General features: G+C 41.9%; 1 protein-coding gene across 1 annotated transcript in view; it reads left to right on the top strand.

The window, feature by feature from the left end:
• The window catches only part of LOC148481549 (complement C3-like), a 318,755-nt gene that overhangs the window by 98,771 nt on the left and 192,467 nt on the right, over positions 1-27,517 (top strand). The window contains exons 12-16 of the mRNA XM_088453278.1: positions 2,114-2,314; positions 4,032-4,235; positions 8,653-8,811; positions 21,090-21,219; positions 22,738-22,812. Coding sequence (XP_088309404.1) covers positions 2,114-2,314; positions 4,032-4,235; positions 8,653-8,811; positions 21,090-21,219; positions 22,738-22,812 — 769 coding nt within the window. The remainder of the gene's footprint in view (positions 1-2,113; positions 2,315-4,031; positions 4,236-8,652; positions 8,812-21,089; positions 21,220-22,737; positions 22,813-27,517) is intronic.

Raw genomic sequence — 27,517 nt, 5'->3', positions numbered from 1 at the left:
GCCGGCCCTGAGTAGTCAATATAAGAGTAAACCCCCATATGTAAAAACAGTCTCTGATACTAATGTGGTAGGGAACCCCGAGTGCAATATGAAGCTAAGACCTCAGGACATTATTAGGGTTGAACCCTGAGATGTGGTGAAAATCCGAGGCAGGGTTGAGCCCTGTGATATGAAGCAGGGTTGAGCCCTGTGATGCAGTGAAGATCCGTGACCGGCTTGAGCCCTGCAATGCAGTGAAGATCTGGAGCAGGGTTAAACCCTGTGATGTAGTAAAGATCCGGAGCAGGGTTGAGCCCTGTGATGTAGTGAAGATCCGGGACAGGGTTAAGCCCTGCAGTGTGATGAGGATATGGAGCGGGGTTGAGCCCCGTGATGTAGTGAGGGTCCGGAGCAGGGTTGAGCCCTGCAGCGTGATGGGGATCCGGAGCGCGGTTGAGCCCCACGATGCACAAAGGGTCCGGAGCAGGGTTGAGCCCTGCGGCGTGACGGGGATCCAGAGTGGGGTTGAGCCCCGTGATGCACAAAGGGTCTGGAGCAGGGTTGAGCCCTGCGGCGTGATGGGGATCCGGAGCGGGGTTGAGCCCCGCAATGCACGAAGGGTCCGGTGATGATAACTGTAATGGTGCAGTTGACAACTGTAGTAAAGGTGAGTTCAATGTCCATGTAAGTAGAAGACAACAGGCAGAGTAAATAATCCAGCAGGGAATGCAACCACAGCAATGGAGCAGGATAACAATACTTAGGCAATGGCAAATGCTGAGCTCTGTAGTGCGGCTGGTAACCAGTATCAGAAGTTTAACCGGAACTCGAGCAGAGATATAGCAAAGTCCACAGCAAACCACAGGCACAGCGGGGATCTGGCAGGAGTCCAAGAAAGACCTGAAAGTAACGTTTGCACAGACACTGAGACACAGTTAGTAACAGGCTTTATACTAGAGGTCTGTGATCCATAGGAAGTTCAGAACATGTGATCCAAATGGAATCCGGTTTGAAATAATAAGCAATCAGAAATCCCACAATCTGACAACACCTTTGAGACAGATGATCATTTTAACTCTCTATTCCCTGTATGTGGGGAACGCCAGCAACCAGGATAGCTCCTCCAACGAGCACAAAGGAACTTTGGCAAATGTAGTTTATCTTTATGTACTGAGATAGTCACAGTCCTGACAAAGTTTCACTGTAGTTAAATGTTCTTTTTCACATAAAACAGCACCAAGGTGGCCAGAGTTTGTATTGGCACTAACCTTTGTTTACTAATGACAGATTACTAACTTGACAGATTTCATTTGTCTGTGCACTGTGAGATGCACTTCCAAAGCCAAGCTCTTGCTAAGAGATGTTCAGAGCATCAGTCAATTGCTGAAAGCATCTTAGGCAGCATGAAGAGTCCAGCACGCCCATACACCAGAGTCTCTCTTGGGTGAAATGTACCTGTTGAAAAAAGTTTGGTTTGAAGAAATGTATCATCAGCAGCTATAACCAGGTTTAATAGGTAGCTTAATAATACTTCATGACCTCCAGATCTAAATGGTTATATTTTAAATAACTGAATATTCTAGTTACCATCTATTAACAATGGACAATGAGCATACTGTATTATGAGTCAGGAAAACTTAAATGACTAAGATCATTTTACAAGCATTAACTATTCTTCCTGGCCACAATAGCATCTCACATATACTGTAATTGTGACTATACACACTAGTAATTGTTTTAACACAGACTCCAATATAATATATATTTAAAAAGTTACTAAAATTAAATACAAGTTATCCTAATATGCAAAGGCATCATGTAACAGTAGCAAATGTCTATATAAAATGAATATACTATTATTTATAATAATATGATAAAAATAAAATATTGGGTAGAAACTTCATCTATGTTAAGTGTACAAGAACAGAAGTAGCTGGGATACAAGTAAGCAGGAAATATTTGAAGCACTGGTTTGGGGATTTGGATCCAGGGCTGAATATTTGCACTTATGCTTTGTATTATCTCTACCTATATTGTGACAGCTAAATCTCACCATCTTGTGATGTAAATATCATAAAATATCTTTTTAGTATACTGGAGATATTGGAAAAGTTGATAAATATTAATTTTATAGGTCAAGACAGCTGTTGGTGACTTGCAAGATGAACAACAGGCTACTGCAACAATGACAGCAAAAATGTATCAACCCACATTGTCTCAAATATTCCTGCATATTGATGTTACTGCACATACAGAAGATATTATTATCGCCACTTTAAATATAAAAAGTGAAAATAATATTGTAAAAGAAAACATTAAATACTTCACAATTCTGGTAAGAATTTATTATTATTATTATTATTATTATTAGTAGTAGTAGTAGTAGTAGTATTTGTGTTATTTGTGGTATTGTATTGATTACTATATAAAGTGTTTATTTAGGTTTAGTTTCTTCTGGGAACTCTGTAATCCTTCCTTAATCCAAAACATACTGGAACATTCGATTTTGCAAAAAATATAAAAAAGAACTCTCGTGTATGCATTTGGTAGGAAACATAGATTGTAAGCTCCACTGTTGCAGAGACTGATGTGAATAACTAAATATTCTCTGTAAAGCACTGTGCAATTTGTGTTCAGTATATAAATAACTAGCAATAAATAATAAGAAAAGACAATTAGACCTGATTAAACTAATTGAATTTAGTTGAAGGTTTAACACCAACTATATCCTTGCGCTAGTATAAAATTAAATATTCAAATTATCACTTTAATGCTGCTAACCCAACTAGCCAGTACCAGCTGGCCCAATTATTCCAACACCAGACAACTCCTAAAAAATAGGACTGCACATTCAGTGATTTTAAAACAGTAATTGTGATTATCACTTAACTGAAATAATTTATTCCTCAAGGCTTCTCTTTATAAAACTCCATTATTTATTCAGAATAATACAAAAGCACAAAATGTTAATACACACATATACACAAAACTACACTTTAAAAGTAATAATTATAGCTTGAATGTTTATCACTTGTGGTCAATGAATCATATATGTCTTCCAGATACAAGTCCTGATAAGTTCAATAGATATAGTGATTAATATATCATTAGAGCTGGGAGTGTATTTTATGCGCTCTTACCCATCCATAATCTCAGACACTGAAAGTCCTTAGTGAAAGTCATGGGAGACCTGAAAGACTTGAAAAAGCAAAACCAGTTGATGTTAAAAGGGTCAACCACTTGTGATCTTCCATGATACCAGCCCTACTGCGATTACGCATTTTTCTAGCATTTGACCTGAAGGACACCAACACCGCTACTGAGGTATATCACAATCATACCTAGGTCTCCCAGGATTGCCTAACAACACAGGCAGATGGCAGTGTACTATCACCCGCAAGCCCCGGTCCTATGTGATATAGGCAGACGGCAGCGCAGTAATATTTCCAAGCCCCAGGACCCGTGTGGTGTAAGACTGTGCCAACTACCATTACTTAGTGGACACTAAGGACCTTCAGTGTCTGAGATTATAGATGGGTAAGAGCGCATAAGATACACTCACAGTCCTATTTTTTAGGAGTTGCCTGATTAAACTAATTGCCTGTCTGTTATTTCTCAGTCTTGTTATTTTACTATTATATCACTATTTTGTTACCAAATGTAAAGTGCAACAGAATATGCTGGCACTATATAAGTAATTGGTAATAAAATAATAATAACATACACCAAAATGAAATAAGCATACAAAATGGAAAAATACTATAAAATAATTGACCTGAAGAATGTAAAGTAAGGAACGTAAGGTAATATAGGTTTATGTCAAAAAACACTTTTGAAATAATTATTGAAAAATAAATATTATCTTTACTATTTTTATTATGTGTATAAATATAGAATTAAAAAAGTGCTGTATTAATGCAGAAAGCTCTAAGTACTAATATCTAAATGATACACAAATGAATAACTATGCAGAATTTAAAGTAATATTGGTAGTTTACAAATAAATGTTATTGATCATATAAGTAATACAAAATGTTTCATTTGTTCTTTAGGTTGTAAGTAGAGGAAACATTTTGCAGACAATAGTCCACAGTAGGACGAAACATGAAGCAATCAGTGCAGTAAGCATTAAAGTGACGCCTGACATGCTGCCGTCTTTCAGGATTGTGGGCTATGTTTATTTGTTTCATAACCTAATTCTTGAAGTAGTGTCTGACTCTATTTGGCTGCATATGAAACCATCCTGCAAGGGCACTGTAAGTAAATCTTAAGAAAAGGTGTCTCCATTTTATATTATGAAATGTCTACATATCAGAATGTCAAAATATTGCCCAGTAGTCACTTACCTGTTCCAGCGGCGGCTGCATCTCCTGTGGTTACTTCCTGGTCCAGTTGGTCGTGTGACTGTCAGTTCCAGTGGGGTTATCTGATACTCCAGAATTCTGGTAAGTCTTCTTCCTCTATCCCTAACCCTAATCCCTACTGCTTACCCTAACCCTCCCTCTAGTGCCTAACCCTAATTTCCCCATACAGCTGTCCAAGAAAATTGGCGATTCAGCAGTGACATATGCAACCACACGTCACTGCCCCGGGATGTAGTTATGAGACCGGTGGCTGCGATGCCGCCGGTGTCAATACTGACAGGGGAATCCCGACAAGGGACTTAAGATAGTCATCTAAATACTGATGCCTATCTTAATCCCGATGCCAGAACACAGAGGGACGCTAGCCCGAATGAGTTAAGTCCGGGGCGCTCTTAGGGTTAGGGTTAGGCACTAAGAGGGGAGGGTTAGGTTTAGGCACTAATGGGGAGGGTTAGGCTGCAGGGTGGGGAGGGTTAGGTTTAGGCTACAAAAAGGGATGGTTAAGGTTAGGGGGGAAGGGGTGAGGGTAAATTTACTTACCTGACCCCTGTCTAGATACCAACCATCGGGATACCGCTATCGGTATTCTGACAGGAGGCATCCCGACAGCCGGCATTACATACCCATTCCCACTGCCGCACATCACAGAGAATTGAATATGGTCCTAAGAGACTCAGCAATGCCTGTTTTGTTGGTCTCTTATTATCTGCATGGCCATATTTAATATACAAAGTATTATCAGGAATAGATTAGCTCTACAGAGGACACAGCTGGCATTTATGTCTATTTATATCATAACAATTATTTGATTATATTGCTAATGCGACAGTTATTAAATGATACTGAGTTATATGAAATTCCCATGTAATCTTCTTACCCTGACAGGTTTTGCCTCAAATAATAATACTCAGGTTCCCCATATCTAGTTTTAATCACTTTTTTCTTTCTCCTCACTTTCTACTTACTGTAGGTGTACAGTATATGTCTTTCTATTATTTTAACATTTTTCACTATAATAATGAAAAAATATATTAGTGAAAAATTTAAACAAATTCTGATAGATCAATTTTTTAATGTTATAACAATAAAAGTTTTTTTGTAATATATTTTATTGCGGATTCCAGTGCCTCTATCCTTTGTACCTTACTCTGTTTTTTTTTTTTCATTTACTAGCAGGAATGTGACTGGCCATATTTAATTACATACATTACAGTAACAATACAATATAATGCCCACAGCGTACGCTCCATGGCCCAGCATGCTCAACTGCAGGTGATTCTCAGTCTGAAGCAACTCAGTCGATCTCTACTTACAGTAAACACATAGATGCGTGCACCTCTGCTTTTGTTCTGTGCAGGCAATGTGGCTGCACTTGTGGCTAGCTTGCAGGTAACTCTGTTTCCAGGGGCGTAGCAAGGGTGGAGCCGGTAGAGCTTGTGCTCCAGGCTCCTGCTCTGATCAGGGGTGCCATTCAGGTCGAATTTATGTACTCCCCCCCCCCCTCACAGCCACTACTCACCGTCGTTGACAGTTTCTGTCCTTCCTCCTTCTGGTCCCCTCCACCTTCCCCCTGACTCTGTCCCTCCTCCTTCTGGTCCGATCCATTTTCCCCTGCCTCCATCCGTCCTCCTTCTGGTCCCTCCTCATTGGTCCCGGTTCTCTTCTGCTGCTTTCCACCTCCCCCTGTCAGCCAGTTCTCTGACCTCACCCACCGGATGTAGAAGGCAACGGCTGGACTGGAAGTAAATAGAATGGACAAAATTGATGTCCATACTGTGTGGCTGGTGGGAGGCAGCGGGATCCCTGGAGATATATGCATGGTAAGTGTTTTTAGTGAACACCTGGAAGTGAGTGTATGGGGGTTGGGGGTGTAGTGCATGCACAGTGGGGGTGGACTGGGCTGAGTGCACCCAGTAAAGGAGGGGTTCCTGTCCAGTAGGCATACTACAGTGGAGGGAAGGTCCTCTGTCTGGGGCTCTGGTCAGCTGGTCTCCCGGCTCCTGCACTGTGACCTGGTCAAACTGCTCTATGCAGCAGCTGACCAGGGTCACAGTGCCAGAGCGCAGAGACCAGATGACTTATCATCATTCCCTGGATGCAGGAAAGTTTTTTTTTTTTTTTTGTAACTATTTTTTTTTGCAATGATCAGCTTGTGGTCTATTTATACCACAAAGTTGATCACAGGGGCCAGCTCCCGACTCTGCTTTGCCTGTTAAAGCAGAGCAGGAGTCGGAGAACCAGGGGAAAGCCCTAATAACTGAAGGTGGAGTTATTATCACATGCTTCCTCCAGTATTTTTTCACATTATATTTTTAGTAAATCTGTGAATTTACTAAAAATATATTTAAATTTTTCACGAAAACTGCTCCAATTGTCCTTTAATAAATGTATGTGATACTAAAATGTGAAAAGGGTGTGAAAACACATTATCACATTAGCAAAAATAATGTTAATAAATATGCCCCATAATAACTTTCATTTATAGAAGTGTGGCTGGTGTACTAGACAAATATACTATATTTATTTTGCTACTTAAATTATTTTTTTTTCTTTTTCATTTCTCTATTCTATATTTGCACAGCCTGTACTAATGTTTCAATACTTTTTACACAGCTTGGATTAATTTTCCAGTAATTGTTTTGCAAGTTATTGTTTTTTTTGCCATTGTATCTTTGCGTTAATTTATATTAGAAGTACGATATATATTATTTTTTGTTTATATTTGAGTTTTCTTCCCTTTTGTTACTTCTAATCATTACTGTAGTTCCTACTTTATGTTTTTAATATTATAGATCAGTGATGCAATGGATAATGCTTGGAATCTATGTAATGTTGTTAATGACTTTCATAAGATTTATTATTTATCAAAAAGTAATTTTGATTAATTAGCTATTTATTAGACAGCCACAACATGCTGTGATTTAGGCTTTGGATACAACATTGACAATGTTATGTTAGTGTGGATAAACATTTGGGGCTGAACACAAGTTGGCTGTAATTGTATCTGCGGGATGCATAAATGTCGACAGCATAATTTTGATGGGGGAATGCAAATATGATAGTAATGTTATTTAAAGCATGTTAATTGTGACAGAATAATAACTTTAAATATGATGGTAAAGCATAATGTTTAAAGTTATCATGCTGACACAGTTAGCAAAACAACATTACTATCTGAATTCTCCTGTTGACATTATGCAGTCGACGTTTTGACTGTTGATAGCAAAAGTGTTGACAATTTAACTGCATCCTGCAACCACATTGCGTGCACAGAATTAAGGTAGATGTACTAAGCCTTGGAGAGAGATAAAGTGGACAGAGATAAAGTATCAACCAATCAGCTCCTAATTGCCATGTTACAGGTTATGTTTGAAAAATGACAGTTACTGTATAAGCTGATTGATTGGTACTTTATCTCTCACCACTTTCTCCCTCCATGTCTTAGCACATCTATCCCTAAATGCACATATTCCATATGCAGCATGGTACACATCTCTGTGATCAGACCATCCCTATGCATACAGTATGCTTGGTTTCACACTCTACACCATTATCAGTGAAGACTTACAACAGCCCTATCTTTTCTGCAAAAGATCCATATGAAAACAGGCATACTGTAATTATGCAAAGCTCTGCAGAAACTGCAATTCTGTGAACACACTCTCAAGACACCTAAGTGCAAACACCCCGTTATCAACAAATGATGCCCCCTCATCCACAAGTGAAGATAAGACTGGCTTACCTACAACTCAGCTTCACTGTTAGTTAGAAATAATTTGCTCCAGTGCATTTGCAACTCTGCATTGCCACCTTAGTTACACAACTAAATAAAATATATATATAATAAAATAAAAGCTCACTTACTATTAATATCAAACTTATTTTCAAGCAGTCATCAAGGAATAATGATCTCAGCTGATACATTCTTCATCAAACATTAATGCTTCAGAATTATTTAGATTTCGACTTGCTATTAAGCAGTAGTCGATTTATTTTAAACTAACCTTGCAACATCAACTAATAATGTTTCAGATTAAACTACAATTTTAATCAGTCTATTTTTCTATTTTATAAAGTGCTAAAATTACATTTGGATACAGAAGCCCATAGAACCACTGTATATGTTGGCTTTCTTAAATAATCTGATCATATACAGCACATACAACTTAAATTTAGGCTTGCAGTTGCTAATTCATATTCTTCTATTAATTTGGATATAGTAGAACATAAAATGGTACAAGAGTACAATGCCCTATCTGCTATGAAACTGTTGTAACTCATGTGTTATTGTTTTTTTTATCTTTTACAGCTAAAAATAAATCCACCCAAGCAACCATTGTATTCTTATGAACCTCAAGTCTCTGTACACATTAGTTTGACTGGTGATAGTGGAGCACATGTGGGTCTAGGGGTTGTGGACAAGGCTGTATTCGTCTTAAACAACAAAACAAAGTTCACCCAGAACAAGGTATGGACTGCACACATTCTAAATGTTGATTTGATTAATTTTGATTATCAAGGTTATATCTAGATTTTCCACTTCTGAAACAAATGATAATTAAAATATATATTACACTAGTGGTTAGTGGTGTTTTTTCCTGTTGCTTTCTATTGGTACCACAGTCAATAAGATAGTTGTATCAGTCTATACCCATACAATAAGGTGATGGATAATTACCAGTATTGATGACAAGAGCAAGAGACAGGATTGTCTATTGAAAACTGGTGCACATGGAACTAATAAATCTATTTGGGCCTATAAATTTTGAATTTGTATTAATGGGATTGTTTTTGTATATTATCAGGAATACATTTTGTGCGTATTGTTTATTTGTACTTAATACAGGCCATGTACAACATGTCTCCCAACTGCTCTGTTTTAGTGTTACGTTCACCTAGGACTTTCCATGCAAGACCTCTAGAAACACTCAGGCGAGGTCTTCACCATAAACAGCCACCCACTGTTCCCATAGAACTGGACACGTTCACTGGTTTTTAGGCCAAGATGGTAACAGAGTGAGGTGCGGCTGATAGCCTGGATGTGGTTTTGAGAGCCTAGATGGTAACAGACTGAGATGTGGCCTAGTGGGCCGAGGTGCGGCTGATAGCTGGGATGTGGCTATGAGAGCCTAGATGGTAACAGGCTGAGGTGTGACCTAGTGGGCTCAGATGCGGCTAGACAGCCGAGACGTAGCTTTGAGAGCTGAGATGGTAACAGGCTGAGATTGTATAGCTGACAACATTTAGCAGTAAGGCCGCAGGCACAGCACAACCAGGAGCACCAAAGGCAGCACAAAAATAAACTCTCTAGATGATGGAGTGAGAGTGTGGGATTATGGTTCTAGAAGTTAGCATATCAGGCACAGATAAGCAGGACCATGACTGGAAGGACATGTACAAACACGCTATAGCCGGCAAGCCGGTGATGAACCAACAGGCTTAAGAAAGGTGCTGAACCAATGGATTTGAGGCAGGTAATTAATAGAATCTACAGGTGAGGAAGAAACTCCTAGCAACTGGAGATGCCATCCCAGTACGGTGTGTACGTTGTCCAGGAACTGGATTCTGGGAGTTTTACTGGTGACCTGAAGGAGAGACACCCCAAGCATGAGTAAGTAATAATTAGGCACGTTGACAACTTGCAACGGTACACCCCCTTGATGAGGAGTTAAGGAACCCCTAGAACCGGGCTTGTTGGGGAAGTCCTTGACAAATCTCTCTTTTAGCTTCGGAGCATGTAAAGACCTTTCAAATACCCAAGAACGCTCCTCTGGTCCATAACCCTTCCAGTGGACCAGGAAGTGTAAATGTCCTTGTGTAAACGTGGAATCCAAAATCTTCTCCACCATAAACTTTTGTTGACCTTGAACGAGCACAGGAGATGGTCTTCCAGGACGTTTATATTTGAACTGAGAGGAGAAGAATACTGGTTTAAGCAAGGAACAGTGAAAAGTGTTATTAATTTTGAGTGTGTTAGGCAGTTTAAGCCGGAAGTTGACAGGATTACAGTAACAAACAAATAACAGGCCTGGAGGTTTTCCAGGTGGGGCTGCAGACTGAAAAGAGTGTTGGTCAAATCTCGGGTAAAAACCACATGAATCCGAGAACTAGGAATAATGGGTACATCAGAGGCAGTAGATTGCTGGATAGGAAGAAATATTTGAGAGAGAGCATCAGCTTTAATATTCTTGGACATAGGGGGAGGGGCCCTAGATTGCACACCCTAAGCACAATGTGAGGTGCTACCTGCTGAGACTTGTAGTGCTGCAAGCATAAAGAGACAAATGCAAGTGCACACTCTAACCATGCTGAACCTAATAATATAACTGCTAAATAGCATCAAAGAGGTTCTTTGCATAATAATGGCCATAATTATTGGCCTGCCCACCGCATCCAGGTGACCTCTATCAGGCAGGTCCCTAACACTCCCATAGAACAAATATAGGGCACGGGACCCCCCAGGCCAACCCAGCAGAACCGCCCCATTGCATCACACTAGTGTGAGATTTAAAGTGAGGGTTAAAGAATAATAAAGAAAGCCTATGTGTTAAATCCTACCTAAGTAGGTAGGACTTAACACATAGGCTTTCTTTATTATTACAGTTGGATACCGTTGGCATAATTGTTCCATTATGGCACCCGTATTGATCGAGCTCACACCGAGCCCCATGGCACCACCCAGTCGCAGCTCCTTCTGATTACTCAACTCAGCACTGCACTACGAGCTTGAAGGGGGAAAAGTACAGACGGGAGATGAACAGCCACAGTGGCGGCTTGGCTAGCAGGAGCAACGATCCCACTGCGCTGCCGGAACGGACCTGGTGATAGCTGCTTACTCACTATATGGTTGGTGATATGACACTCACTGCATTACTCACCAAACCAATTGCTATTTATTGGAACACTCTCCTACTAGGGTTATTGGGGATTTCCCATTGTTCCAGTCCAGTGCAGCCATCATTCTATACCGCTACATGCAGTAGCATTGGTTTATTTAAACTAGTACTGATCTGTTTTCAAATTTCCACCTTGGATACAATCTACCATTTGTTTTCTCTGGAGTGAGACATTGGGCCTGATTCAGACCCACTCGCGAGCGGCTGTACGCTCGCAAGTGGGTCGATGGTCTGCACTGAGCATGCGCACGACGGAGGGAGCTCCGTCGTGCGCATGCGCCAGACACGACGAGCGAAGGACTTTCCTTCGCTCGTTGTGTCCGATCAAAGGGGGCGTGCTGTCAATGTTGATTGACAGCACGCCCCCTTTGGTGGGCGTGCTGGGGGCGTGCCTCCCTGACGGGGGCGTTCCCACGGGAACGCCTCCCGTCAGAAGCCGGCCCACTGACATCACTAGTGATGTCAGTGGGAGTGATTTTGGCTCTGATAGAGCCAAAATCACTCCGGAGCTTGCGGTTGAAAACCTCAACCGCAGGCTCCGGCTCGCAATTTCGATGGTCGCGATGGTCACGACCATCGCGGCCATCAAAATGCACGCTCGTATAGCCTGTGGGTGGTGACCCACAGCTATACGAGCGTCCAGGAGGACGCTCCATGAAAAAGGAGCCCGGCCCTCATGCAGAGCGTGCGCTCTGCTCAGAGCGTACGGCTCTGAATGAGGGCCATTGTTCCATCTAGTAGAAACTGTTACAATTTTTACTCATCTACATAATATGTGGATGTTCAGCATGTACCTCTCATGATATAGATTGCAGTTTATTTAGACTATTCATGTTTTGACCTATGTGTTGGGTAACATTTTAATACTTATATTAAACTATATTTTATTATTATTAGTAACTTTTGTGTATACATTGCTTTTCCACCTATATTCTCTTGTTCACTTTAGCACTGTTTGTGCTTTTTGGGAGTGGTGGCATTACTCCCAGGTGGTGGGCAGCAGTCTAAACAAATAGATACTTGTTTATTAAGAAATACATCCTTCTGGTGCTGGTTTTTTCCTTTGTGCCCTCCAGTCAATGCCTCCAATCCTCGAAAGCCCATTTAATGGCCAGTAATTTCCGATTGATGACATCATAGTTCCTTTCTGCAGAGGTGAATGTCCAAGAAAAAAAGGCACAGGGATGCAGTTTATTGTCCTGGGGAACCCTCCAAGACAATATGGCTCCGACTCTGACCTCAGAAGCGTCTACTTCTACAATAAATGAAAGTTCAGGATTAATGAAGGACAGGGGCATGGGTGAAAGCCATCTTTAGGTCAATAAAGGCTTGAATAGCCTGTGCAGGCCAATATGCCCCCTCTGCACCTTTCTCGGTTAACTCCACTATTGGTGACACGATAGTGGAGAAAGACTTTATGAACCTCCGATAATAATTTGCAAATCCGAGGAATATTTGGATCACCTTAAGTGTGGTTGGACAAACCCAATGCAAAACTGCCTTCATTTTGTTAGGATCCATGGAAAAAACACTGGAGGTGATAATATATCCCAGAAAGGAGATTTTTCCAACCTCAAATTCACATTTCTTGAGTTTTGTGTATAGATGGTTCTCACGTAGTTTTTGCAGTACCATCTTTTTGTGATGACTATGTTGATCCAGTGACTGGGAGTAGATCAATATATCATTAAGGTAGACTACAGCAAACTAGCCCAAAAACTCATGGAGGACATAATTTATGAAGTCTTGAAAGACTGTCGGGAAATTGACAAGTCCAAATGGCATTACCAAATTCTCAAAATGCCCAGAGTGGGTATTGAATGCCATCTTTCACTAATCACCTTTTCTAATATGGATTAAGTTGTAAGCCCCTTGGAGGTCTATTTTGGAAAAAATGGTTGCTTCCCTTAACTGATCAAAAAGAACAGATATTAATAGAAATGGATAGGAATTTTTGATGGTGATTTGATTGTGTCCCTGGAAATCAATACTAGGTCACTATGACCCATCTTTCTTCTTAACAAAAGAGAACCCTGCGCCAACTGGTGACTTAGAGGGGCAAATGAAACTTTTGGCCAACACTTTCTGGATGTAATCGTCCATGGCCTTACTCTCTGGAACTGAGAAGGCATACCTTTAGGTGGCTTGGCATCCAAGACTAACTCAATAGCGCAGTCATAGGGCCTGTGCAGACGAAGTGTGTTGGCTTTCTTTTTGGAAAAGACATTGAGGAATTCATGATAAGGAACAGGCAATTCTGGAGGGGCCATTGGTGGAGGAAGTTGGACAGCCCGTACTGGAAGGGAAAGGCAACTTGATCTACAATCCGAACACCATTGGCGGATCTCACCCGATTTCCAATTTAGAACTAGATTGTGGCAGACCAAGAACAATTGGGGCAAAGGGACAATGCAGCAGATAAAAGATGAGCAACTCTGAATGCAGGACTCCCACGTATAGATGGATAGATGGTGTTTGGAGCCTGACTACACCATTAGACAGCAGGCTTCCATCCGGTCCACAGATAGAGATTGGTTGCAACAAGGTTTAAGATGGAATACCTAAGACCTCAAAGAAGGAACAGTCCATAAATTGTCCAGCTGCTCCACTATCCATAAAGACTGAAGTAGTTATTTCTCTTTCAGATACCTGAATAGTTGTAGGTATCAAAAAAGAGTTTTGGAAGAAATAGATGCAAGGCCTAGATGTAGTTCTCCCAGAATATCGAGATCTTGCCTTTTCCTGACTTAGGTGGACAGGAATAGGCAGTGTGTCCTTTTCCTCCACAATAAAGACAGAGACCTTGGGTCCATCTTCTGAACTTCTCTTTTGTGTATAAGCGAAAATCCCCAACCTGCATAGGTTCAGCTTGTTCTGTTGAGAGATCCAACTCTGTCGACTGAGGGGGCAAAGACGGAAAATCTTTTTTCAGTCTGCATTTTCTTATGTGACAGTCAATGCGGATAGCGAGATGCATCAGATCGTATAAGGTCTCAGGCGTTGGATGTTGGACCAATATATTTTTAATCTGATCAGAAAGACTGAGGCAAAATTGATTGTGAAAAGTTTGTTAGTTCCATCCGCTATCAACAGCCCATTTTCCGTAATTCAGTGCAAAAGTCCTCAGCTGCTTTCCACCCCTATTTAAGGGGCCGTAAATTAGCCTCAGCAGAAGCTACTTTATCAGGGTTGTCATAAAGGAGCCCTAAAGCGTTAAAGAAGGCATCTACTGATTGCAGGGCTGAATGGGTTGAAGGCTGACCATAGGTCCAAGTTTGACCTTAAAGCAGAGAGATGACTACACATACACACTGAGTTTCAATACCCAATGAGATAGACCATAGTTTAAAGTACCATTTCCAACCTTCCCTGAAATTAAGGAATATTTACGATTCCCTGAGTACCAATTTGGAAGATTGACTTTAGGTTCGTTAGCAGCAGCTTGTGCAGATGATCAGCAAACAAACTCCTCTCGCAAAGACAATTCTTATACTTTATGGGTAAGAGCTTGAATCTGTGTAGCAAGAACTTGAGCAGGATTGAGACTTGGATCCATGTCAATCGCACTGTATTGGCCAGCTATAATGTTACGGTCACCTAGGATTCACAGTGCAAGACCTCTAGAATCACTCAGGTGAGGTCTTAGGTCACCAATAACAGCCACTCGCTGTTCCCATAAAACTGGACATGTTCACCGGTACTTAGGTGGCCGTCTGGACTTAACTCGAGATAGTAGAGGCTTGCACTGTTGCAAGCCATCAGTTATGCAACTGATGGAGATTTGGCTTTGAGAGCCAAGGTGGCTGCTGGACAGCCGGGATGTGGCTTTGAGAGCCGAGATGGTAACAGGCTGAGGTGTGACCTAGTGAGCCGAGGTGCAGCTAGACAGTCGAGATGCAGCTTTGAGAGCCGAGATGGTAACAGGCTGATATGGTATAGCTGACAACAATGAGCGGTGAGGCCGCAGGCACAGCACAACCAGGAGCACCGCAAGCAACATAAAAATGAACACTCTAGATGACTGAGTGAGAATGTGGGATTAGGGTTCTAGAATTTAGCAGAACAGGCACAGATGAGCAGGACCATGACTAGTAGGAATTGGAAGGACACATACAAACACGCTATAGCTGACAAGCTGGGAATGAACCAACAGGATTAAGAGAGGTGCTGAACCAATGGATTAGAGGCAGGTGGTTAATGGAATCTATTAGTAAGGAAGAAACATAATCCAGTCTCACGTGCCGTAGACCAGCGTTCCAATCTCCTAGCAACTGGAGATGCCATCCCAGTACGGTGTATAAGGTTGTCCAGGAGCAGGATTCTGGGAGTGTGAATGGTGACCTGGAGGAGAAACATCCGGAGCATGAGTAAGTAACAAGGTGCGCTGGTGACTTGTAACATTTAGGTGGCTTAGTTCAATTTCTTGGAAACTCCATCCAGAAAACTAAAACATTTGCCCCTACTGCTGAGATCACTGAGAGGTATATACCAGTCACTGCGGCTATAATTGGGTGTCATACACAAATGTCACCAGTGCTTGTGGAAGTCCAAGAGAATTCATGGGAGAAGTATAGCTTCTCGTGTGCCATATATGTAACAAGTACACAGTAACAAGTAGACAGGACGTTAGCAAAGGTTGATGCACATCGGCACTTTGACACATGGGTCCACCTTCCATCTGCAGTTGAGCTGGCATAGAGAAAAGAAGACACAGGTCTGACTGGATCAAGGGTTTCCTACTGGCTCTTAACAGGGATCAGTAACTCTTGTCTGCCATCTGCTCTGCCCAGTTTTTGAACTACTATTACGCACTGCCACTAGTGTTATCAGTGTTCTGTTTTCCGCATGCACCAATTTTGGTTTACACCTACATTTTCTGCGTTTTATGTTCCCTTTACATTTGTCATCTGGTATCCATATGTGTGTTTTAGAGTACTAGTAGTCTATATCATTTGTGGCACCAGCTTAGTAATATAAACCTATACTATTGCATCACTCTGTGTGTTTCAGGGTACAAGTCTTCGGAATATCCTTTGTTGCACCAGCTTAGTAATATAAGCGTATACTATTTCACATAACCTGGGTGCAAAGGCGTACAGGTGAACATATAAAGCTCCATGGGAACTAGGGGCTGCTACAGTTAAAAACCAGACTTTTAGTTCTATAGATGTATTAAATATTTAGTGGCATACATTAGACTTTTGCATATATGAGGTAGAAAGAAGGGGGCACAAGTAGCATTTTTCCACAAAGGCCAGTTAAATTCATCATCAGGATTATATAAGGTGTGGAACTTAAATATGATAATATACAGAAAATTAAATTTATACTTGCTGCTGTCTTGCGAGCACACACTAATAGCTGGGTAGTAATGGATTTAACACTTAAAAAATATAGTTTCCCTCATACCGTCTGTTGGCTGTTATTAGGTCCCTTCTTTGCCAAAATTAAAACATTTATATTAAACCTTCCCTTTGGTACAACCTGTCAGCCATCTTATTCTATCACACATGTTGTACTCACTGCTGCCTAAAGGTGCGTACACACGTAACGATTTTTGGAACGATTTAACTATAACGACATCCTTACATCACTTTTTTTGATGAACGATAATCGTCCAAGCGCGCTCCCATTTGTGGTTTGTAGTTCATCATCCATTCTGACTGTCCAACATAACGATTTTCGTTAAGAAATCGTTCATGTTGTACAGAATGAACGATGTCCATTCACTGTATGCTTGATTAAAAAATCGTTCATCGTTCATGAAAATCGTTCACAAAATTGTTCATTAATTTAGTAACCAACAATTTTTGTAAACGATTTTCGTTCACTTTTTCAATGGAAAATCTTTAACGAAAATCGTTGGTTACTAACATCGTTACGTGTGTGCATGTTAGTAACCAACGATTTTCGTTAACGATTTTCTGTATTTTCCCATTCTTTAATATCTATTATTTTATTGAAACATAACTACTTTAATATTCACATGTAGTTAATACAGTATATCTTAGTAAAGTATGTCTTTTTAGCTATAACCATCACTTATTATCTTTATTGGTACAGATATACTGTATGTATCTAAAGATATGTATAATGACAAAGATTTATCAAAGTAATCAAAGCAAGTTTTATATTTCTTCTTTAAAAGTGAAAGTCATTTCCTTATAATTTTCTTCATTCTGTCTCCAGAGCAATCTCGTTTCTGTTGTCTGTTTAAACAGACAAAAAAGAATTTCTTTATTTCTCAAGGTTATCTTATTCTTGTAGAACACACTATATTATAATATTATCTAGAGTCGCTACATTACACAGCATTAAAATTCTGTCTATTAAGACACAGTATGATAAAATACTTTATAAAAATGCTTATTAAATATATCAGGAATTAATCTAATAGGACTAGAGAGATGCTGTTAGCTTGCATAAATATTTTTTGTAAAAGACATACTAACGATAATTAATTCGAAGGCATTTAATATTTTTTATGTGTATATAATAAGTAGGGGCATATTTCTGATTTAGCATTCGTTTGTAAGACCTTGCCGTCATTAGAATGGCACTTTCCATTCTGTCTTCAAACATGCACTCATCTCTACTATCCTCAAGAAACCACCTTTCAACCCTACCTCTCTCTCCAGCTAGCACCCCATTCTTCTCCTTTGCTTCCAAACTACTTGACTGGCTTGACTTTAACTAACTGACCAACTTTGTTTTCAATGACTTTACTCTCTGCCCTCCATCAAGGTTGATTAAGGCAAAGTGTGAATTGTCCATACTCATTGATCTCTCTTCTACCTTTGATACAGTTGATCACCACCTTCTCCTTGACACATTCAATTCCTTTGCAGCACTGTTCTTTCATATACCGTACATGCTCACTCTTGTTCTATCTGTTAGAGTCCCTCAAGGCTCTGCTCTTGGTCCTCTGCTTTTCTTTTTTTATACATCTTCTATCTGTAAAGTACTACAATTATTTGGCCTTCAGTACCAGCTATATGCAGATAACAACCAAATTCAACTTTCCTACTGGACCACTGTCATTCTCATTTATCCTGTGTGTCCAACTGTCTCTCTCGTATCTGCATCTGGATATCATAACACTACCTACATCAACATGTCCAAATTGAAATTCATAATCTTTACTCCTCCTAGTGTCACCATATCTCCTCCAATTTCCCTCAGAGTTGAGAACATTGCAATTGCCCCTGTTCCTTTAAGCCTGATGCCTTTCACCTCCACCATCAGCTACACACCACACATCCAGACCCAGTTGCTCTCTTGTCATCTCCTCTTTTGAAACTTTGATGAAAGATGCCCTATTAGCACTCAGGATGTTATCAATACGCTTCTCCATTATCTCATTATCACCTGCCTTGCCTACTATAACCACCCCCCTATCTTACTTTTCTTTCACCCACCATAAATTTCTGATCTCATCATGAAATACCCTCCCACTTGCTCACTTCAATCTGCCTATGACCTACACCTCTATTCCTCTCTGTTAACGACCTCCCACTCCTGCCATTAAGATTTCTCTTGTGTTGCTCCACACTTATAGAACTTCTTATGCCTCCCAATCTTCAATCTTTCAAACACTCTCTCAAAACCTGTACTGTAGCCTTTCCTACCCCTGCCCAATACTGCTTCCTCTTCAGTGTTTTGTTGCATTTACACATAAATGTTATGATAATAACTAATATTTTGGTTTGTTTTGAGTAAGGAACTAACTGGCAACCAAATTAGATGCTACTCTTGTTTTATTGTGGTCAGTGAAAGTTTACTGGTACCTGAGCTCTCTTCTATATGATGTTATGCTGCAAACTGCTGCACGCAAAAGAGGGTTGATAAAAGCATGATCTGCAATGCCCACCTGATTCTGCTTTTGCGTCAATTCAATTACTGACGAGTCCCCTATATGATGCACTTATGTTACATCCAGACTCACAATTATTTTTTCAGCCCTATAGGACTATATTGGAGGTATGAGAGAGGTGTGTTGTGGTGCTTTTGGTGCCATTTTCATGCCATTACATGGGCAACTTGCCCTCCTCATGGCTAATTGAATTGACCCCTTGGTGTCAGCAGGAGGATAATGAGTAAAACAGGTAATCAGTCAAGTGGTTCAGGCCCAATAACAGTGGCTTTTAGAACCCCAGACACAGCAAATTTCAGCAGTGGAATGACTTCTTTAATCACGTAAATGAATCTGGCAGTGAATAAGAATTCCATCAGCCAATGATTGAGCAAACTGAATCAATGTCCAGCACCCAGGTAGCACTACGAGTTCTGGTGCTTGCGGTTGCCGAGACCCAACCTTAGAGTCTCGTCTCAAGCCCCGATGGTCGCGGTGGTCTTGACCATCGTGACCATCACCCTGGTCGGTCGCTAAGCTGTGGGTGGTAACCCACAGCTTAGCTAGCGACCAGGAGGCCGCACTAAAAAAAAAAGCGCTCACCCTTATTCAGAGAGAGCGATTGCTTCTTGCGAACACCTCTGAATGAGGGCCAGTATGCCTAAATAAAGAAGATCTCTGCTCAAAGTGAAATTTCCTGCATTAGGAAGTATCCCCTCAGGTAGGAGCCAATTGGTCTATGCCCACTGTGTGGCATAATGTGAACTGGAGGCACTGTGTGGCATAATGTGTACTGGCAGCACTATACTGTGGTAATTTGTGGGGAATACAATGTGGCATAATATGTGCTGGTGGCACTGTGTTGTTTAATGTAAACTAGGGCACTTCTATGGGGCGTACAATTAACTAGAGCACTACTATAGGGCATGAAATGAACTAGGGCACTATGACTGTATGGTGCATAAAATTAACTAGTGCAAAATTATGGGACATAAAATGAACAACCACTATGGACAGAGGCGTCTCTTTAGAAGCATTGAGGAGGGGCCCTTCCAAAATGCTGCTATGGGGCCCACAAAGATCTGGCTACGCCCCTGCCACTGTTATCTGATGCATTCTCCCCTTGTTACATCTTTATGGATACTTCATATTTGCAGGTATTCCTCAAAAACAGGTGTTTTCAGGGTATATAATGCAAATATACTTTAATAAATAGGTGCCTAATTGTGGAATGTTGCTTTCAATACGGCAACTAGATCTGTAGACACTGGAGGGACTCAATTACACCTGTGGAAGGCTCAGTGAGCTGACAATTCCATAAGACTGCTTTTCAAATATTGTCCATTTCTTTCAAAATTATTTGATTCTAACCTCAATGTAGAAGTTTTTTGCCATCTATGCTGCTGTAATTTTAATCCATGGTTGAATCAAAGATGTGATATACAGTAGGAAAATAGCAAACCTCAATGTACTCTGTTTCTCTAATTTTTTTTTAACTCAAACAGCAACATTGGACCTATTAAATCTGTAGTGACTAAAGAGAGCCATATAATATATTGTTGCTCATCACAGTGGATTCTAAACAGATGAATAGCACTTGGCAGTGATTTTTGTTTACAGTATATTGTTTTACTGTATACAGTATATATACACATTTGATGTTCTTGGGCATGCTTTTAGCTAGACTCTCTGGTTGACATGCAATGGAAGAAATCTGGGTATGCAAATTGTGTTAAGTTTATAAGATTTTTCCAATATAGGAAAAGGTGACTAAGTTCCATATTTATTTTATACATACTTTAGATGTTGTTTTGTTAGGATTGTTTCCATATGTTCTTTTCCCTATCCACTAGCCGTTATTCCCCTTAGCCTCTAGTCTTCAACTTGATTATATTTACAAAAATTGGAAAGCAAGACTGGTGACAATTTATAAATGTATTCTATTTTAGGGATAATAGAATTTATTTTTGATGCATCATTTGTTTCTGTTAAACCCAGATATGGGAGGCAGTACAAGAAAATGATATTGGATGCTCAGCTGGCAGTGGAGCTGACCCTTTTCGTGTGTTTCAAGATGCTGGACTGGAGTTTGCAACCAGTTTGGGAATAAAAACTCCAGCTAGAAAAGGTAAATTGATAAGCCAATAACATTTAAACTAGCACAAATCTGTTTGCTACACCATTACAGATATACATTAATGGTCTGATGCAGAGTTGCACACAACTAGGAGCAACTACATGTGATTCAGGGTAATTTCCAAATTACTCAGATCTACACTTGTCGCTTAACAGGCGTAACTGGGTGGCAACGGGGCATTCAGACAAATGGACTAAGTTGAGTGAGTCAGGTGGACTTGCAGGCTATGCTGAACTGAGCATACACAAAGATCTCACCAGGTATAGGGCTGGTACAAGCGTACTCTGATAATGATAATGGCTATTTCCACAAATGTTTGTATTGTGGTGGTCTGTTCACCAATACTCCTTTTCCACCAAACAAATAACCCTGGTTATTGCCGGGGTAACTCGGGCCAAGTTGACATTTTGTTAAAAGGGTTTAAGAAAAATAACCCGGGTCGAGTTACCTGGGAATCGGACCCTAGTAGCTACCAGTGTCGAACCCGGGAAGGACCTAGTTAATGGTGCAGTGTAAACAGTATGACCAGGGTTATCCTACCCGGGTCACGCAAAAAATCCTCTGATTGGAGCTTAAGTGAGCAGTTACCACTCACTTTTTATGATCTCATCTTTGTGAGCCTGAAAAAAGGCCATTTCTAATGACATACACAAGTTTTGCAGGGCAAACCCAGGTTCAGTGTGAACGGGGCCAACCCAGGAATAACCCAGGTCCAAGGTGCAGTGTAAAAGGGGTCTGATCTGGCTATAACACAGGTTGGAACCGTGTTCGAAAATCCTGGTCAGACACGGTATTTTGGTGGAAAAGGGGTAATAGATGCGTGCGACGCGGCATACGTGCCAATATCTGCATTTAGAGCCTAATTCAGAGATGTAAACTAATGTTACCACAGCTGTAAATTTGTACACAGCGGCTGTGTGAAAATATGAAAATGTCGCAGCCACAGGAATTGTATTCAGATGCCCACCAGCGGCTCACAAATCCAAGTGACTGCATACTGTACGTAGATGCAGCTTGGTCGCAGATCAGTCAATTATCGGACCGCTGAGTAACCCTATGGTCGCCCTGAATTGGTGGAGCGACTGAAATGCTTGAACCATATTTACTGCATATGGATTCGCCTATGCCATTTGAGACATGCCCTGAAAATGGTCGAAACATGCCTGCATTTGAGTCGCCGCGCCCCGTTGCCACCCACTGATCCCTTCCTGTCAATCACTTTGCGAATAATAATGATGGTAATGGAAATTGACACATGCGCTATGCGAATCAGACACATGCCCAGTCCACTGATAATCACTTAACTGTGGTCCGTGCAATTGTGGATGACTTGCATGTAACTCTGCATCAACCCTAATTGTCTATGTATAATTACTATTTTAATGTAATGACAAAGTTTATATTTATGGTAAACATGTGTAAATATATGAACTACAGTATGCTTTTCCAGGATTACTAGTCCTGCATGCCCCACCAGCCATTCTTATATTGTTTTCATATTTTTTTTAGATCCTAAATGCTCTTCAGAACAACATGGACGCAGTCGTCGGTCAATAAAAATATTAGAAGCAAAACAAAGAAAAGGTAGTAGATTCAAATGCCTAAGATATACAGCTTAATTTTAATATTTAATAATAATTTTGTTGATTGACAGCCAGGCCACTCACAACCAGGCCACTTACTCTAGGGTGGAACCATGAATGTTTTTACACTGCTAAAATATTGAATACAGTAAAATAGACAAATGTCCAGAAGACCACAGGGAATCACTGTCTTGAATGTGTCTATATAGTAGGGGTGTGCACCGGCCACTTTTCGTGTTTTGTGTTTTGGTTTTGGATCTGGATCTTTCTTCGTGTTTTGGATCTGGATTGGTTTTGCCAAAACCACCCTTCCGTGTTTTGGGTTCTGGGTTTTGTGTTTTGGATCTGTATTTTTTTTTAAAAAAGCATAAAAACAGCTAAAATCACAGAATTTGTAGGTTTTTCTGCTCCTATGCTATTATTAACCTCAATAACCTTAATTTCCACTCATTTCCAGTCTATTCTGAACACCTCACACCTCACAATAGTGTTTTTATGTCCAAAACGTTGCACCGAGGTAGCTGGATGACTATGCTAAGCGACACGAGTGGGCGGCACAAACACGTGACCCATCTAGGCGTGAAACTGCAGTGGCAGACAGGATGGCAGTTTGAAAAACTAGGCCCCAAACTGTACATAATGCAAAGAAAAAAAAGAGGTGCAAGATGGAATTGTCCTTGGGCCCTCCCACCCACCCTTATGTTGTATAAACAGGACATGCACACTTTAACAAACCAATCATTTCAGCGCCAGGGTCTGCCACACAACTGTGGCTGAAATGATTGGTTCGTTTGGGCCCCCACAAAACAAGCTGGCAATTAATGTGTCCCTGCACAAACTGGCTCTATGGAGGCAAGATGTCATCCTCATCCTCCTCATCCACCGATTCCTCACCCTCTTCAGTGTGTACATCCTCATCCTCACAAAGTATTAACTCGTCCCCACTTGAATCCACCACCACAGGTCCCTCTGTACCTTCTGGAGGCTGGTCTCCCTGGAAGAGCTGATAATTCATTTTGATGAACATCATCTTCTCCACATTCTGTGGAAGCAACCTCCTACGCCTTTCGCTGACAAGGTTCCCGGCTGCACTAAACACTCTTTCGGAGTACACACTGGAGGGGGGGCAACTCAGGTAAAATAGAGCCAGTTTGTACAGGGGCCTCCAAATTGCCTCTTTTTCCTGCCAGTACAGGTATGGACTGTCTGCCATGCCTACTTGGATGCTGTCACCGATGTAATCCTCCACCATTCTGTCAATGGTGACAGTATCATATGCAGTGACAGTAGACATGTCAGAAATTGTTGCCAGGTCCTTCAGTCCGGACCAGATGTCCAAACTTGGTCCTGCCTGCCCTGCATCACCGCCAGCGGGTTGCTTAGGATACCTAAGTTTTTTCCTGGCAGCCCCAGTTGCAGGAGAAAATGAAGAAGGAGCCGTTGACGTGTCACGTTCCGCTTCAGCTGACAGTGTGTTCACCAGCAGGTCTTTGCACCTCTGCAGGCTTGTGTCGGCCGGAAAGAGAGACACCACATAGGCTTTAAACCTAGGATCGAGCACGGTGGCCAAAATGTAGTGGTCTGATTTCAACAGATTGACCACCCTGGAATCCTGGCAAAGCGAATGAAGGGCTTCATCCACAAGTCCCACATGCCGAGCGGAATCGCTCCGTCTTAGCTCCTCCTTCACTTTCTCCAGCTGCTTCTGCAAAAGCCTGATGAGGGGAATGACCTGACTCAAGCTGGCAGTGTCTGAACTGACTTCACGTGTGGCAAGTTCGAAGGGCTGGAGAACCTTGCACAACACGGAAATCATTCTCCACTGCGCTTGAGTCAGGTGCATACCCCCTCCTTTGCCTATGTCATAGGTGGATGTATAGGCTTGTATGGCCTTTTGCTGCTCCTCCATCCTCTGAAGCATATAGAGGGTTGAGTTCCACCGCGTCACAACCTCTTGCTTCAGGTGATGGCGGGGCAGGTTCAAGAGTGTTTGCTGGCGCTCCAGTCTTCGGCACGCAGTCGCTGAATGGCGAAAGTGGCCAGAAATTTTTCGGGCCACCCAAAGCGTCTCCTGCACGCCCCTGTCGCTTTTCAGAAAATTCTGCACCACCAAGTTTATTGTGTGAGCAAAACATGGGACGTGCTGGAATTTGCCCAGATGTAATGCCCGCACAATATTGGTGGCGTTGTCAGATATCACAAATCCCCAGGAGAGTCTAAGTGGGGTAAGCCACTGGGCGATGATTTCCCTCAGTTTCTCTAAGAGGTTGTCGGCGGTGTGCCTCTTACTGAAACCGGTGATACACAGCGTAGCCTGCCTTGTAACGAGCTGGCATTTCTGAGATGCTGCTACTGGTGACGCTGCTGCTGTTGCTGCGTAAGGTGATACATCTACCCAGTGGGCTGTCACAGTCATATAGTCCTTAGTCTGCCCTGTTCCACTTGTCCACATGTCCGTGGTTAAGTGGACATTGTGTACAACGGCATTTTTCAGGACACTGAGGACACTTTTTCTGACGTTTCTGTACAGTCTCGGTATCGCCTGCCTAGTGAAGTGGAATCTAGACGGGATTTGGAACCGGGGACACACTACCTCCATCAATTGTCTAAATCCCACTGCACTAATGGCGGATACCGGACGCATGTCTAACACCAACATAGCAGTCAAGGCCTCAGTTATACGTTTTGCTTCAGGATGACTGCTGTCGTACTTCATCCTCCTCGCTAAGGACTGTTGGAGGGTCAATTGTTTAGTAAAAGTAGTGGTGTTCCTACTTCCTCTCTGGGATGATGAACGACTCCCAGCAGCAGCAACAGCAGCAGCGGCAGCAGTAGGCGTAGCAATGCAGGATCCTCCGGAGGAATCCCGGATAGGAGAGTCAGTCATGCCAGTGACATGGCCTGCAGGACTACTTCCGATCCTAACTAAGGAGGAAATTGATGAGGAGGGAGTTGACGGTGTGGTTTGCAGGCGCTTGGATACAACAGGACAACGGGATTTAGGTGTCCCTGGACTGCTTACGGTCTTAGCCAAAGTTTCTGAACTTGACAGTAACTTTTTATGAACGCGCTGCAGGTGCCGTATAAGGGAGGATGTTCCTAGGTGGTTGACGTCCCTACACCTACTTATTTCACCTTTACATATGGTACATATGGCAAGACAGTTGTTGTCCGGATTTGGATAGAAATATTGCCAGACCAAAGAGGTGGAATGTTTGGTCTTCTGCCCAGGTATGACCGTGATGGGCTTTTTCATCCCACGGACAACAACTGTCTCCCCCGGAGCCTGATTTAAACAAACCACATCACCATCAGAATCCTCCTCGCCAACTTCCTCCTCAGCGCCAGCTACACCAGTATCCTCATCCTGTTGTACTTCAACAGTGACATCTTCAATTTGCATATCAGCAAGTGGACTGTGGGTGCTCCTTTCAGCACTTGCAGGGGGCGTGCAAATGATGGAAAGAGCCACCTCTTCCCGTCCAGTGCTGGGAAGGTCAGGCATCGCAACCACCACCACACTTGGACTCTCCTTGGGGATTTGTGATATCTTCTTAGAAAGCACAGTTCTTCGCTGTGCTTTTGCCAGCTTAACTCTTTTGATTTTTTTAGTGGGAGGAGGGCTTCCATCGTCATGTGAAGCTGAACCACTAGTCATGAACATACTAGGGATCGACCTTAGCCGTTCCTTGCCACTCCGTGTCGTAAATGGCATATTGGCAAGTTTACGTTTCTCTTCAGCTGATTTAAATGTCTTTTTCAAGGTCATTTTCCTGAACTTTGCCATTTGGGATTGTATGTGCCCTCTACTATGACATTGGGCATCGGCCTTGGCAGACGACGTTGATGGCATGTTATCGTCTATGTCATGACTAGTGGCAGCAGCTTCAGCACTAGGAGGAAGTGGTTCTTGATCTTTCTCTATTTTATTTTTATCGGAGAAAGTTTGGTCCTCCATTTATGTTATATCGATTTGATATATACGTGCGGCTAAACACAGAAAATAATTTTTTTTGGGGTTTGGACTGGAGTGTACTTTGTGGGTTACAGCACCCTTTAACGGTCAAGCCAGCCGGCCCTTTACTTATGACACAGGCGCACGCTTGGCACTACTTTGTTGATGCACGTGCGGCTACTGCGCACACAATTCACAAACACAGAAAATAATTTTTTTTTGGTTTGGACTGGAGTGTACTTTCGGGGGTTACAGCACCCTTTAACGGTCAAGCCAGCCGGCCCTTTACTTATGACACAGGCGCACGCTTGGCACTACTTTGTTGATGCACGTGCGGCTACTGCGCACACAATTCACAAACACAGAAAATAATTTTTTTTTTGGTTTGGACTGGAGTGTACTTTCGGGGGTTACAGCACCCTTAACGGTCAAGCCAGCCGGCCCTTTACTTATGACACAGGCGCACGCTTGGCACTACTTTGTTGATGCACGTGCGGCTACTGCGCACACAATTCACAAACACAGAAAATAATTTTTTTTTGGTTTGGACTGGAGTGTACTTTCGGGGGTTACAGCACCCTTTAACGGTCAAGCCAGCCGGCCCTTTACTTATGACACAGGCGCACGCTTGGCACTACTTTGTTGATGCACGTGCGGCTACTGCGCACACAATTCACAAACACAGAAAATAATTTTTTTTTTGGTTTGGACTGGAGTGTACTTTCGGGGGTTACAGCACCCTTAACGGTCA

This window comes from Taudactylus pleione, unplaced genomic scaffold (assembly GCF_031769625.1).
Source record: "Taudactylus pleione unplaced genomic scaffold, aTauple2 ptg000574l, whole genome shotgun sequence".
NCBI lineage: Eukaryota > Metazoa > Chordata > Amphibia > Anura > Myobatrachidae > Taudactylus > Taudactylus pleione.
The sequence above is the reverse complement of the archived record's forward strand: the minus strand, read 5'-3'. Positions and strand labels throughout refer to the sequence as shown.